Source organism: Hippocampus zosterae, chromosome 10 (genome assembly GCF_025434085.1).
Source record: "Hippocampus zosterae strain Florida chromosome 10, ASM2543408v3, whole genome shotgun sequence".
In the NCBI taxonomy this organism is placed as follows: Eukaryota; Metazoa; Chordata; class Actinopteri; order Syngnathiformes; family Syngnathidae; genus Hippocampus; species Hippocampus zosterae.
In genome coordinates, this window is record NC_067460.1 from 10,062,617 (window position 1) to 10,078,547 (window position 15,931).

General features: G+C 42.0%; 1 protein-coding gene and 1 long non-coding RNA gene across 4 annotated transcripts in view; one reads left to right on the plus strand and one right to left on the minus strand.

Moving 5' to 3' along the window:
• Window positions 1–15,931, minus strand: part of LOC127608751 (uncharacterized) — a 210,188-nt gene that overhangs the window by 18,991 nt on the left and 175,266 nt on the right. The window lies entirely within an intron of this gene.
• nova2 (NOVA alternative splicing regulator 2) overlaps window positions 8,209–15,931 on the plus strand; it is a 55,737-nt gene continuing 48,014 nt past the window's right edge. The window contains exons 1-2 of one of the 3 annotated variants that reach the window (XM_052078039.1): window positions 8,209–8,393; window positions 12,727–12,795. In XM_052078039.1, the coding sequence (XP_051933999.1) occupies window positions 8,378–8,393; window positions 12,727–12,795 (85 nt within the window). In that variant the 5' untranslated portion in view covers window positions 8,209–8,377. Of the gene's footprint in view, window positions 8,394–9,018; window positions 9,952–12,726; window positions 12,796–15,931 lie in introns of those variants that run through there. The other 2 variants (XM_052078040.1, XM_052078041.1) reach the window with 2 other exon arrangements.

Genomic DNA, 15,931 nt, shown 5'->3' on the forward strand with positions numbered 1-15,931 from the left:
TGCTGTTCTTCCACTAAAGGTGAATGCAATGTCTGAGGCATGCAAATATTATTTGAGGACGCCATTGGGATGTTCATTTACCATGTTGCGGTGTTCTGCTATTAAACAGCTGCAAAGTAGACGGCAGCAGAACTGCACACAATCGAAACCTCCCGCGATTCGTCTTGTCTAATTGTGTGCGGCTATCCTGTGCTGAAGCTGTGAGCACACTGTGGCGTCGCGCATGGGTCTGTTTCCTGACACAATCATCAATTTTCAATGCGTGACGCTTATGTATGGGACCACCTTAAGTTCAGAGGAGCCAATTAGCGCATCGTTATCGCCGACATGCCCTGCTCAGCCATGAGCCAGTTCGTCAAACATACACAGTACACACACAGTCGAGCTGCTGCGTCCTCCGCAATACATCTGTTCGTGCACGCAAATAATAAAACGGATAATTTTAACAAGCGATCGCGGTAATACGCAGATTATAGTCCAAAAATATAAAATGTATAACGTAAAAATCACTTTATAATTTTTTATTTTATATAATTTGCCGAGGGTCCGGCTGAGGAGGCCCGGACAGAGGAAGACGGCCGTCCGGTCGTGGATCGCGGTCCGCCAGTTGAGGAAGACGGGGTTAAGGTTTTAAAGTAGTGTTTTGATTTCTGGTTTAAAATCATGTTAGGGTTTCAAATTATTTTTTTCTGAAAAGTAGGAAATATTGCTTCGAACCAACTCAGTCTCCTTCATCTCCACTCATAAAACCAAAATCTGTATTTTTTTTGTGTGTAATTCTTAAGTATTATCATAGCTTCAAGTGAAATTTAAGACTTGTTAAGGTCCCTGTGGCCACTCTTGTCCCTGCAAGAAAGAGCATATACTGACGAAAAATTATTTAAGGAACATATGTTTGTTATTGAACAGCGACCGAATATTTAATTTTGGGTCGATGTTTGAAAAATGCAAACAGGTTTAATCTTGTTATCACGGCACTGAATGGGAGCCATTTATTCCTCCTCCCAGCGTGACCAATGTGACCCAGAATCCATTTGGAGATCAAAAGCAGAAAACAGCACTGCAAACCGCAGGCATTATCTATATCTATAGTATATAATCTATATTATGAAATCTAATTTATTTCACCCGAGGGGAAAAAAAGTGGATTCCCTATTTTAATGATTTTCCCCTGCTTCTTACAGATTGATTGTTCTATATAAATAATTTCCTCTCTATTTGCAGCCAAATTGAACTGTGCATGTCTGAAGCAGCAATAAATAAATAATTTTAAACAAGATTTCAAAAATTGCAATGACAATAAAACTCAGGGATGGACAATTTGAACAATGGCATGGGCCATAATTTTCCATCAGCTGCTCTACAGGGGGGCCCACACAGGACAGCGGACTTCCTAACTAGATGTATGAGAAAATACCATGATGATACAAATAAATGAACAAGGACAAAACATGTATCTCATTATTCTTTTTTTTTTATTGAACCAAAACAAAATGAAAAAGATCCAATCCTCTACTACAAATGTTTTGAAGCAAACTCCCCCAAACAAACAAAGAAACAAAACAAACAAACAATTACGTTTTTAGAGGAACTACTCACAAAATTCCAACAAACTGTCATTGGTTCATGTTAAAAAACAAACAAACAACATAACAAAAAACTGTTATGTACTTTTGAGGTTGGTGTTGTACTGGTGACATAGGGCTGACATCTTTCATGCTAACAGCATCTCAAAGCAAATGAGGGAGGTTGATGAGGAAGCTTTCTTGACTTCGTCTTGGGCCTGGCTTCTCTTCTTTGGTAGAGGAGTACAATCTTGGTGTTGGAGTTGCTCTTGACTGCCATCTAGTGGTAAGCAAACTAAAATGGTAAGCAAACTAAAATGGCTATTCACAGTATGTTTTTTTCATAAGGTCCATAATTAACCAGATTGTCCACCTGTTGCCATTCATACAAAACAAAGTACTCAAATGCAAAAATCTGTGACTAATTGCGAACTTGCGAATCTCTCCATTGTGAGACAAATAAAGGGTTTCTTATCTTAATTGACACCCTACTATAATATTTTTAATTGGCTATAGATGCCACAGGATAATGGCACAGCACTACTTTTGTCAAATTCTTCAACTCACTTCATAGTGGTTCCTTGGGACCAATATGTAAGAAAAACATTACTTTTGTCGAAATTAAGCTCCTCAATTCACCTCAACATAGTTGGTTTATTATTATTTTTTTACCTAATAAAGTTACATGAACACTGAATGAGACACCTAACAACATGTTGCAGAGTCTAAAAGAATTGGCCACTGAGCTTCTTCAAATGTTCAGACCCCTAGGACAATATTCTAGTTCTAGTTAATTTAATCATGGGAATAGTATTGTGGTTGCTCTTTAGTGGGAAGAAAAGCACAACTTCCTGTCAGAGACGTATCGGCTGTGTCAGCATGAGTTCTGTTAGTGTCAACATTGGATGCACTGAGGTCGTTGGACATTCGATAGCGATCGAGTAGACGTCGAACTGTTGGACCTTGAAGCTCTCACGGGCCCAGATCAATCAACCCCGTCACTTCCTGTTTGTCTGCGAACCTGTTTCTGTTTAGAGCACGCATATTAAAGAAACACTCTCACGGTACTGTGAGGCATTGCATACTGCACAAACAAACGCTGCCGTAAAGAAGATCGTCTTACGTCACTTTTGGTGTTTACCTTACCCCAGGAGACAACACCATGGAAATTGTTTTGACCTCATGAATTGACTTTGAACTCAATAAACAATGTTTGAATATTTTCTTAACACGGTCATAAATAGTGTGGAATGAAGTCACATTCTTCTTGTAACACGTCTAGAAAATAAAATCACAGAATCAGAAACTTACTGAACTTTGTTTAATAGCGCCATCTTGTGTCTGATTCACACTATGTCACAGAAAGGATAATAATAATAATAATAATAATAATAATAATACTGTACTCATAATACTAAGCAGCAGCAGCGATCGACCTTATTGCATCGAGTGCCACAAAAAAACGAAGAAAAGAAAAAAAAAGTCATGCAGAAATCACAGCCCTAATTTTATTAATCTGTTTAGTGTTTCATAAATTTACATAGCAAAAAAACTCATTTTACTTAAAAAGGTGAGTTTTTCTCCTTCATTTTATTGGCAGTTGCCAGCCACTAGTAAACGATGTCACTATAGTCAGGCACTCGAAGGGAGGAAAATAAAACGTTATTACAGCTGCGAACTCGTTCACTTCCTGGCTCGGTTCGTACGTTAGCTGCTAAACTACAAAGAAGCACATTTGTGTTCCACTACTAGTCATTAGCAAACCTTCTGTCCTAATAGATAATAGTCTGCGGGGGGTTTTCAACCGAAACGTATGGGCAATACTTTCATTTAGGGAAGAATAATGAAGTGGTCTTCAAACTCAGCCTCAGAGTTGTCGACATAGTGACCATGACGCCATGACCTAGTCCTCTTGGCAGGTAGGAGACAAGCATAATAGAGTCCTCGGTAAACATTTTGACATGTACAATTATTTTAAAAATGACATGGCGGGCCTTGCATTTGTTACCTACAGCCCTTAGTGGAGACTTGCCTGACTTAATCCATCTTTTATTAGCACCACTATAAAGATGCAATTATAGACACCACCATTGTTCAACAAAAATCTATATATATATTGCGCGTCGTCCCGCACGTGGTCTGTCCTTCCGTCTGTCCCTTTTCAAAACGTACCTACTTCACCAGCGCCGCTGCGCGCCGCCACTGCGCCGCTCAGGCAGTGGCTCACTACGATCGCGCGGGCATCTTAGCGAAAAAAGGTTGTCTACCCACAAGCATTGCAATGAAATTGTTAGTTATTTAGTAGAGCTAAACATCTCTTTATTTTCGCGATAAGCAATGAAGATGAACAAAAAGTTGAACCAAGCAACAACACTTTTGTGGCCACCTTATCAGCCTTCCGCAGGAACTCGCTGCTGAGCCGCCAGGAGAGCGGCGAACCAGCTAGTACAATATAACAGAACAGAACTGTGCCACATACATCAGCATGACTGATTCTGAAGACCTCTGGTAAAACTATTTCGGATTAGAGAAAGATAGAAAATCAAGAAAAAAGACTTTTGGGAGTAAATGAATACCTTTTTTAAGGGATAAAAATGAAAATATTGTAAAAGTATGTTTGTGCTCAGGGAGAAGGCTTCTGCTGGTAAAATGGTGATTAAAAGTCTAATAAAAGAGTAAATGGCTATTTCAGGCCAGAAAATTATGACAGGATTGTCAAATATTTCAACTACCGGTATATATGAAAACAACTAAATAGGAAGACAGTCACCCTAAAACTGCATAAACAGAAATGACAACAGGACAGTCAGGCGTAGGACATATTAATACATATTCTGGTAGATGGATAGCAAGTGAATTTCCATACTGTGAGTCTAATAAAACCCAAATCTATTATAATGTCTACCTTCAACCATTTCACTTGATACATAACTTTTAAAAGCATCCACACACACACTGCAGTTTATCCCACCAGTCATTTTGTGAATTACAGTGATGTCATCCTTTCAATCTCACTGAGTGCTACCTCCTCCTCTTCCTCCTCAGCAGCAACTCTTCTATCGATCTTTGAGTGCACAGCAGGGAGACAATCATGGAAATGTAAAGTGGGGGAAGGGACAGCCGAGACGTCACACAAATGCCCTCCACTTGGATCAGGAAAGTGTCCCGTCGGTGAGTTTTACCTCCTTGCTTTATTGATGGTTCCACTATTATGCGCACAACACCCCCAGTACAAACACTAAGCAGTTCACTTTTCTTTGGAGAGAGGAAACCAGTTCATTTGAGGTAATTGTTCTCTCAAAGTGGAAAGCATTCATCCTGAATGACACCAGAATATTACGTTATTTCATTGTACCAAACCAGGGAATAGGAAGCAGATTATTGATGATTAATTGTCATTTGGCTAAAAATGAAGATTACGCCAGCAATATACCAGAACCTTGAAAGTCTAACAGAACATGGAAGGACAGGATGTTGGTCAACCTCTGACTTGTTGAAGGATTTAAAAACTATTTTATGCAGAACAAGTAATGCAGGCAAGTCATGTGAAAACATTTTCTTGATTAATAAATTCTTGACTAAAATTAATTTGGTGTTTAATGTTGCCATTTCTCCTTCTTTTAGAAAAACTGTTCCAACCCCACAACGACAACAAAGTCAAATATATGCAGGATTAACCTCTGTCCGCTGAACCGAGCTCTCGTCCAAGATACGCTGATGTCTTGGTGTCTCTTTTATTCTGAATGGTTTTCAAGATCGCTTTTAGTTCTTTATTTTTTATTCAAACTTCGCTTATATATCCATTGTAAGCACCCGCCACCCCTTCAAAAAAAATCAAGGTTGTAAATATTATAACCACATTGATCTCAGGCAGGGCGGCACACTGATTGACCGATTAGCACGTCCGTCTCATAGTTCAGAGGTGCAGGGTTCGATTCTGTGCCTGTGTGGGTTTTCTCCGGGTACTCTGGTTTCCTCTCACATTCCAAAAATGTGCATGGCAGGCTAATGAAACACTCTAGATCAGGGGTGCCCATTAGGTAGATCCTGATCTACCGGTAGATCTAAGACAGTTCCCAAGTAAATCCGAGGAGTGTCGAGGAGAAAAAAAAAAACAACAACCATTTGTGTGTCTTTGTACATGTTAGTAATATATATTTTTTGTGTTTATGTATGCTGCACCCTAATCATCCCATCAGTCTCATTTTCACCCAAAAAATATTTAAAAAATAAAATAAAGCAGGTAAATCTTGAATTTACGGTGGCGCGTGATTACGTCACCGGAAGTTGTTAGCGCTCAGCAGTCTGCAATTGCAGCTTGTGATCAGAGCTGTTGCGCTCTATCTTTTATCGTCATTATTCTCATTCAGAGTTTGCTTTGTGTACAATTCACCGAGGGCACGAGCAAAGAATAGGAATCTAGGAGGGTCCAGGGAAGCACTTTAAAATGGTACGTGTGAGCTACGATAGTTAACAGGCTGCAAAAGTGCATCGCATGCCTCAGTTTCAGGCTGTTTCGCATCGTGGAGTGCGTGCGTGTGTGTGTGCGCGCGCGCGTGTGTGTGCGCGCGCGTGCTGGTAATGGTAGATCCCGGGAGGTTAGTTGATCGAAAAGTAGATCTTCGGTCCAAAAAGTGTGGGCACCCCTGCTCTGGATTGTCCCCCGTGTGTGTGTGTGTGTGTGTGTGTGTGCGAGAGCACGAATGGTTATTTGTCTATGTGTGCCCTGCAATTGGCTGGCCACCAGTTCAGGGTGTCCCCTGCCTCCTCCCGAAAACTGCTGGGATAGGCTCCAGCACGCCTGCGACCCTGGTAAGGATAAGCGGATTAGAAAATGGATGGATGGATCATCTTGAAAGCCAAAATAGATTGCTTTTTTTAAATACACGAATCTAAACAACAGTAAACATTAGATGAACAACACTCTAATATTGACAACAAATAGAAAAAAAACTATTAGGAAAAAAAGGAATCTTTCATGAACCTAAAATCGCCAGAACTCCAAACTGAGGACGCCGGAAAAAATGAATGTGTTGCGCTTACGCCCTCGCTACCTACAGATGGCGCCAGAGGATGAACATCTGCAAAGGGAGTCAATCCAGACAGACTGAACATTACCTGCACAGACGTTTTCCCGATCCAAATTAAAACGCCTCTTGTCAGATTCTCTGTTGACTAACCTATAGCTATTAAACTGTACAAACTTTTTTTCCCAGCAGACAAAATGTTGTGCTTTTCAGACTCTCCCTGAGCGGAGCAGGAAGCGTCGCAGGTGTCAAACAGGAGCTCACAAAATCCACTGTTTCCGCTTGCAAAATCTAAAACACTGCCTGGCCAACACGTGTTTTTACTGCCCAACGTCCCGCTTGACTTTTTCCACATGGCGGTGACGCTGGCTGGCAGGAGCGTCTGGTGAAACATCTGGACGGAGCTTGGGAACGCAAAAGTTGCCCATTGGCCATGCCGGCTCCAAATGAGCTGCCACGTGGTCCACTCTCACGCCCTTGCATTCTTTCATGGACATGGGGAATCAAGAGAAACCATATGTGTAAGAAAAAAATCCAACATGCTTTTAAAGAGTTTTACCACATGCTTTAAACGTGGTACAAGTCACTTATTAAGGCACATCTTTTTAGTATTTCTTAGTGCCTGTTTTCACACTCACTGTCTGTCAAGTAATGCAGAATGATGGCGTAACCTCACTGAGAAAACGTCAAGGATCACACAGTTCTCCAAATAAGAGGCAAAATATGCTTGTTTCAACCTGTTTGCCACTTCTACTTGAACTTGACTGAAAATCTGACACTTAAAACGAAAGAGAACATCGTACCTTACATTTAAACACCAAATGGTCAACCAAACGGTATACTTATAATTCGCTTGACGAAAATCCACTAGTTTAATGCTAATTTACTTATGCACCAAAACCTTGCATATTCATGGTTTGGTATCTGCAAAGTCACCTATTTGCAGATTTTGGTGGGGGAACCTATCCTTCATTATTTGCTTAAAAGCTCACAAAGTGTTTATGCAAGCAATCGACTATTTCAGCGCCGTCTTGAGGCAATTGTGTGCCAAAATACTGCATTGAAGTGACTTGAGGAATTACATTCCGACCAAGTAGTGCTTTGCAAACATCTTGTAACCAAGGAACTAGGTTGAAGTGATGAAGAGCTTCATTGGACAAGAACAATATTTTGCTAACATCTTGCTGTCAAGAATTATGTATAAGTGAGTTGAGAAGCCTAATCTAGAAAAATTTAATCGTGCTTTAATGTCATACTCGCAGGAATCTATTCTCTCGACTCTGGGGGAAATCACCGCTATACTAAAGACGAGTTGGGGATCAGCTTTGGCTCTTCTACTCGCTCTTAAATACACTTAAATTCTACCAACAGAGCTCAGTGCTGCCCTGGATGTTGTGGCGAAACGTGGTACTACACTTAAAGTATACAATGAATTGGGATCGTGTACTGAAAAACTCCCTCAAAATGGCTGTAAAATCTGTGATCTCGTGGCCATTCACTGTGTGTGTGTGTGTGTGTGTACGTGTGTGTGTGTGTGTGTTTGTGCACACGCGTGCGCGCGCATGCGGGCAATGTCACCTTGACTACAAGCTACAGGAGGCGCTGAGGGTGCATTGCATCTGTGCAGTGGACAGAGGAGAGTTGAGAGTGATTGCCTGTCTGTCTGATAGTGTGTGTGCGTGTGTGCGTGACAAACAGCCAGAGAGGAAGAGCGAGGAGGCAACGGCGCTCCCGGGAAGATCGAGCAGCGACCGGAGTTTCACCTCTCTTCACAGCACTGCCGACATGTCAAAGCACTCAGGTGGGTTCACATGACCAGTCACATGGCTTCCATCTCATGTCATTGCATCACATCGTACTTCATCGCTCAAAGACAATTGTGTGCTTCCAACTCTTTGGGGAACTTCCTTTAAGTTCCACTAAAGGCATGACTAGAAGAGTTTGGTATGGAAGAACAAGTCCATCGAACCTATCAGGATGAACAAAACAAAGTTTGCTATGTACAGGTATCTTTATTACGCACCTAAAGAAGCATAATATTAGGAACAGCTAAATGCATACCTCACTGACTGACTCAATCAAAAGAGACCTTTATTCATAACCCCGATTAAAAAAAAATCTTATTCCGGGGTGGTGGCAACAAAAAAAGCTTGCGATTATTTCAGCGTTATTAAAAGTGAAGACAATTACCAATTTATGTATGATATTTGCAAGGAACACAATGTTAATGACGGGTGGCCAATTTTATTATGCTCAAGGGCCACATCTGCCTTTTAGAACAGTCATCAAATTATTTACAAATGTTAAATGAAGAACACATTGTCAGGGTGTTTATTTACAAAGAATTGTTTAACCTCAATTAATAAAGAATTATGCTCCAACTACTTCACGCTGCAATTCAGTGAATGCATTGTAATAAACTAACTTTATGGGAAAAAGTGGCTAAATCTCCACCATAAATGTAACAAGATTCTTGTTCATGTAAATGTACACCTTATTCGCGTAAAAACAACAACAGACATCCGAAAGATGTTGGCCCTCGACTGAAGCCGGAGTTCACGGAAAGCCGCTGAAGGCAACGCAAGGGGCTGTGACGTCACCGCCTATTTCTTCCCTTCCCCGCCCCCTCCCTCCTCCTCCCGAAGCAAGAGCGAGGACAAGGGATGCTCTGCGAACGCGAGAGTGACTGCAGCATCTTCAGCGAAACGACGCACAGCAGCACGTCGCTCCGTTTTGCCTTGCCTGCGCGCTCCAGACGTCACGCACGCGCCGGATCGCTCGTCTTTCACTCTTGCGCATGCTCTGCAGCTTTTCCCCCCCACCATCTTTTTTTTTTTTTTTTTTGGCTCGGATTTGTCCCGTTTCGTCGCAATGACACGCGCGTGATGGAAGATTGACGTGAACGCGCTCCACCAGCCTCTCCTGGAATCTTATTCTCTTCTCCTCTCGCCCCCTCCCTTATCCACCTTCTCCTCCGACCCACCTTCCCTCCTCCCCCGCGCGCAGCATCTCTCCTACGCCCGTACGCGAGAGCCCCACACCACTTTTTTTTTTGTCTGTGCGGACACGCGCGCGCGCTACTCTCCCAGGACTCGCCCGCGCGGCCACGCTGCGTCAAGAAGAGAAAGGGAGAGGGGGGGAAAAAGACGAAGAAGGTGGGGGGATTTAAGCGGACCGAGGCAACATCTGAGAGAGCGCAAACATGATGGCCGGCGGAGCAGTGCAGCAGAACGGCCTCTTCGTCACCCCGCACCACCACGGCCAGCAGCCTCACATGGAGGCCGACCCGCCGGACTCGCGCAAAAGACCCCTGGAGACCCCCACCGAGGCCAGCAGCACCAAACGCACCAACACGGGAGGTAAGAGATGCGCGCGGGGGAGGCAGCGAGCGACTGACGATTGGCGGATGGGGTGGACTCTGCCCGCCTGGCCCTCGGAATGGCGACGTTTTATTATGATGCCGATTATTACCATTATTGTGGAGCTGCTTAACGGAGCGTTTTATTGGCTGCGTGACGGGAATGGGACAATGAGACACGACCAGGGGATGTGGAGGCGAGGCGGTGCGGAAGCCTCGCCTACTCCGCCCGGGCTGATTTTCTCCGCGGAAACCCCGGGCCGGAGGAACAAGTGGGACGTAAACAAGTGAAATCCGGATGCGGCTGGTGCGTGAAGGCATCATGACCTTGTGTGTGTGTGTGTGTGTGTGTGTGTGTGTGTGTGTGTGTGTGTGTGTGTGAGAGAGAGAGAGAGAGAGTGAGTGAGTGAGATAATCTCACACATCAGCCGCCATCGGCCGATTAACGAGCAAGTGCGCTCACACGCCACCGAGTCCCTCTTATGATGATGATGATGACGATTCTGATGGTCGGCATGTCGCCATGGCAATCTCCATTCTTGTTTTCTTTTTGTGTTTACATGCTGTCATGCATCCCATCACAGCATTTCAACCATCATGCAGTCACACTATGATATACTGTACATTCAGGATAGTATTTGACACGAAGACACGGTTGGAAATCGGCAAACGTTCTCAGAAAGCTAAGAAAATAAATCAATCATGTCAAAGCAAACTAATGTTCAAAGCAGTTAAGTCCCTTGTCTTTTCTAAGATGGCTAAGAAATGGAGAAATGTTGTGACGGTGTATTGCTGCCGATATGGACGGTCCATGTACAATTTGTAAAAGAATTACTGGTAATTATTGCACACAGCTTGACGTATCCTTTTTAAATGATGCATTATGAGCCTAAAAATATGACTGGCACATGTTGTGACTAGGAGGTAAGCAGAAGGTTCTCAATTCTGACGATGTCAGCATTATTCAGTCCAAATGATAAAAAAAAAGAATTTTGCAGGTTTTTGCCTGTTTTTTTAATGTAGACGTACAAGACAAACAGAAGTGACCCAAAACGAGACCATACTGACCAGTGATTTAAATAACAAAACAACCCAAACACTGGCAGAACATTTAAATCGTTTCAAATCCGCTAAATCTGCAGCACATCAAAACATTTGCAGAGTCTGTCTGCGTGACCTACTTGCTGAAAATCTCACGGAGACAACGCAGGCAACGTTTGGCCGTACGTTGAAGTCCGCGATGTTTTGAATTGAACTGAGCTGAAGTGAGCGACGTCATTGCCGTTTAAATCAGTCATGTTTGCGATTGTGGTTGCTATTTAAATCAGTGCCGTTGAAATCAGTGATGTCAGTCCACTTTCAGTCAACGGGGTTCATGATGAGTGAGTTAAGTCAGCGATGGTCGAGTTAAGTTGGTCGTATTTTCAATAGTGACTTGAATCGCTGATGTTTTGGTGAGTGACGTCAATGGGCTTTATGTTGGGCGTGAAATAAATTCGGGTTTCTCTGTGTGACTGACATCTGTGATGTTATGATTTTTTAGTCAAACCGGTAATGAGATGGAATAAAGTCAGCAGTATTTTAGTTCGTGTCTTGAGTCGCTGAGGTTTTGATGAGGGACTGTAATGAGTTTTGTTTGGATTTGTTATGCTACGGTTGGGTTACATTCACATTTCCTTTTTGTGATTTACATCAGTGATGTTTTCAATTTTGAGCCAGTCAGTGACATTCTGATGAAGTCAAGCTGGTCATATTTTCATTGACTTAAATCCTGCATAATTTGGTGAGTGACGCTAACCAAATATGATTATGTTAAGTTCATGTTTTGATGTGCGACTCGATCTAGTGATGTTCTGATGGCGTAAAGTCAGAAATAATTTGGCCGGTGACTTAAATTGGTGAAGTTTTGACGACTGACTTCAGTGAGTATTGCTTTGGTTGGCCGAGTGACTTAAATTGCTGATATCGTGATTATCGATCTAAATGAGTAATGTTTTGATGAGTGAGTCATATCAGTGATGTTTGGATAGAATCATTTCAATAACATTTCAATGAGTGACTTAAATCAGTTATGGTTGGGTTAAATGTTTCAATTAGTGACTTTGTTGAGCAAGTTAAATGTGATGATATATTTGTATATATATAAAGATAGATAGATAGATGGACCTAAATCGACAATGAGAATGCTAGATCATTTATGTTGATTGCGTTCGATCCACGATGGTCTGTTTGAGTCAATTTAATCTGTCATGTTTTGATGAGTTCAATCTGATGTTCTAATTCGTAGGTTAAATCGGTGAAGCAGGAGTTGAGATGGGTGTGTAAAAGCAGTGACCATCTGATTGGTGCCTTAAATCAGTGATGTTTTAACGACTGACTTCAACTCGTGAGATTTTAGTGCAGCTTAGTGCTGTATGGAAAAGCCCACCTCCCCGGGGATGCTGAGTGCAGCAGGCAGGCAGACAGCCCATCCATTTAGACAAATGAAAAGGTTGGGATGATGATGATGAAGAGCAGGATGAGGAGCGTCTTAGCCACCTCGGCCATGTGAATGAAAGCAAACGATTACAGATTATTGTTGACGAAATGCCTTTTGAGTCAACCACAGTCTGATGCTATCGCTAAATCAGGTTTGATTACTATCCTCACCCCAGTGTGTTAGCGTCTAGCTTAGCCATCCTCTTGGTTGTTTCTGTGTACAAATTAGTTGACGCCACGAAAATTCCCCCCTCCAACCCTCCACCCCGCCCCCTCTCTCTGCTTCCTCTCTCTGTAGTGGCCTTCCTGCAGCCCCTTTTTGAAAGCGAAGGCATTGTTTTCCCACACCAAGACACTGAGAGCCATGGTAAGACTGCTTCTTTCTACCAATAACTAACCTTGACACACACACACACACGCTGCATGACAATGTGCTTTCTTTTGTATCCATGACATCCATTTTTTAATCGTTTCCTTTCTCCACACCACCAAGCTAGTGAGTCCTCATGACCTTTGAACTCATGCCAGCCATACCATCATTTGGGCTTGTTGTTTGTTTAATTTATTTGTCACACGCAAGTTGAGTCATTGGGCCCTATTTTGGTAGACTGGTCCCCATGCGCTTGGTGTAAAAATGGAAAATTAATTTTGGTGCCGGCGCAACTCAAGTCTATTGTGTTGCACCTCTTTGGGTGTTCCGACCCACGGAGTTGCCTTGCCCTTGACTCATCTGACAATTTGGTGGAAAAAAAAATATGTGTGTTTCATAATTTTCGTGCCCAGGCGGGTTTGTGAATAATATATTAGAAGTGCTACGCTTTATTGGACGTTCCTGCCACATCTCCCCGGCGCATCTGCAAATTTTGTTCCTAAAAGAAGGGTCGATTTTTAGACTCGCAGGTCTAACTTATGCCACAGGTGGGGCAAAGCTATTCTGGGCAAATTCTGTGCTCTGCCGATGTGGGTGGTGGACATTGTGACATTTCATTCATAAATATGACACCAGCGGGGCACAATCCCTTTGGGTCATTGTAGAAATCAATTCATTGAATGAAGTGTAATCATTATCACCTCAAAAATATCTTCAGAAGAAAAATTAGCAGATCTAAATAAAGAAATAACAAATAACCAAAATTGGCTGATTTCTTTTTGAGGCCTTCTCAGGCAGGCGTACTAAAACAACAACAATGCTGTAAGCCAGCGGATGGGAATCAACAAAACTTCAACTAATCATCAACATTCATTTGATACTTTCAAGGGGCTGAAATAGTCAAAAGGAATGGTCAGCTTTTATGAAAACCATAAAAGCCGACAACCTCTGCGTAAAGACTCAAGGTGAAAGCGTTTAGTCGTATTTAGTCGCTGTACACGTGTATGCGTGTTCATATACGTGTGTGTGTGTGTGTGTGTGTGTGTGTGTGTGTGTGTGTGTGTGTGCGTGCGTGCGTGCGTGGGCGCGCGCTAGACCACTGTCAGTGGTCTGTGCATGATCCAAATGGCCGCCTGCAGCTCATAAATCACGGCAAACGTCACATAAAAAGGTGAAGGTCTTAAAGATCAATGAGGAGTTGTTCCAAACACCTGCCAGTACCCCCCCCCCCCAACCCCCCACACACACTGGTACATGTCAGCCTCAACAAGCCCCCCAAAACTGCTTTAATCCCCAGACACTGAACTCATCATGTCCAGCAGAACCCACCATGTGAAAGCCTGAATTTAAAATGTATTGCATCCGTGTGAAAAGATGTAAAATGAGACAATTTGTTGCTGAGTAGGGCTCGAGAATTAATGGATTTATCTTTGACAACTTCTGCATTTCAATTATCTGCACTGCTTATCCTAACCACGTGGTTGTGGGCACAGAGGAGCTACTTTACAAAAGCGTCAGTGTTGACAATGAGTCACTTTTCTGATCCCTCTTATAACTCTTAATTTACCGGTAATTGTTTTTAAAAAGCAACTCCCGACATTAATTCGGTATTTGCTACTTGCTTCTGTTGTGTGTTAGCCAGCTCGATTTCATCCAATAATTTTCGAGAAAAATGACTGAATCCCTCACAAAATCATTTCAAGGCACCGTAAAGTGACACTAGCTGCAATAAAACAAGTTGTGCAACCCAATTAATACATTGTCAATAATAACCATTAAAAAACATGTATTATGAATGTATTTCCATTGGGTAGCTGCTGAAATTGAGAGTTCAGAGAAAGAGGACATAAACCAGACATAAACCAGAGAGGCGGGCGGGAGCGCCATTGACATTTGCGCTAATAGTCAAGAACGCAAACGAGCATGTCGGTTATTAGCAAGTGCGCTTAGTCGCGACTGTTGGACAAGTTAGCAAATGCGATCATGACCATGATGATGATGATGATGATGATGATGATGATGATGAGGAGGAGTTCTCGCTCTTGTGTGTGCAGTGGATGAGCAAAGATGACCTCTCAAGGAAGGTCTGAACATTCAGTTCCCATGGCAACCAAAATGGAACTGCACTCTTTTGCTTTCATCCTTTGCTTTTACATTTCTTCACCTTTCGACGTTTTTATTTCTTCTTCTTCCTATAATTTTCTTTATTCCTCCCCATCTTTCCCTTTCATCTTTTCTCCTGCTTCCATTTCTTTATTTCTTATTGTATTTTTCTGTCACTTCTGTTTTTTATACAACTTTTCTCTGATCCAGCATTTCATTCTTTATTATCTAATTTTCATCATTATTTTTGCTTTCTTTTTCCATACATTTCATTTCTTCACACGCACTGTCCTTTGCCTCAGTTTTTATTTTGTTGTTTTGCTTTCCTCATTTTTTGCACAATTTTATTTTCATTACATTTTATCGCTTTCTTTGTCTGTTCTTTCTTTGTTTTTTTACATTTTCACACCCCCTTCTTCCTATCATTTTCTTTTTTATTCGTTTCCTTCTCCAAGCTTTTTATGACTTCCTCTCTGATCAGTTCATTTGCTCTTCCTTTACGTCATTATGAGTATTCAGTTTCTTTCCTTTGCTATTCTCTTCTTTAACTTATTTCTCTCTCTTTCTTGCCTTTTTCCCCTCCAAGTATTTGCTTGTTCCATTTGTTTTCTCTTTTATTTTAATCTTTTCCTCTTATTTCTCATGCATTTTATTCCTCCTTGTAACTTCCTTTCATTCCCTCATTTTCTGTCCTTTCCTCATCATTCCCTGTCTTTCATCTTTTTATTTCCACCCCTTTCCGTTTTCCATATATTTTCCCTCATTCCCTTGTTTTTTTTTTTTTGCTTCTTAATCCTTTTGTCTTCTGTACTTTTCTTTTTCCTTGACATTCCACTCTTGGCTGTGCGACTTGTTCCAGTTCAATCTGTAAATTGTTGGACTGACGCAGCATTTTCTTTTCCCCCCGGAAGGTCGGAACAAGGAACACACACACACACTGATTCAAAATTATCAGAGAGGGTTATGCTGGCTATTCGGAGTGGAGCATCTTTTTCCTTTTTTTTTTTTTTGTAATGCAAAGTGACAAACA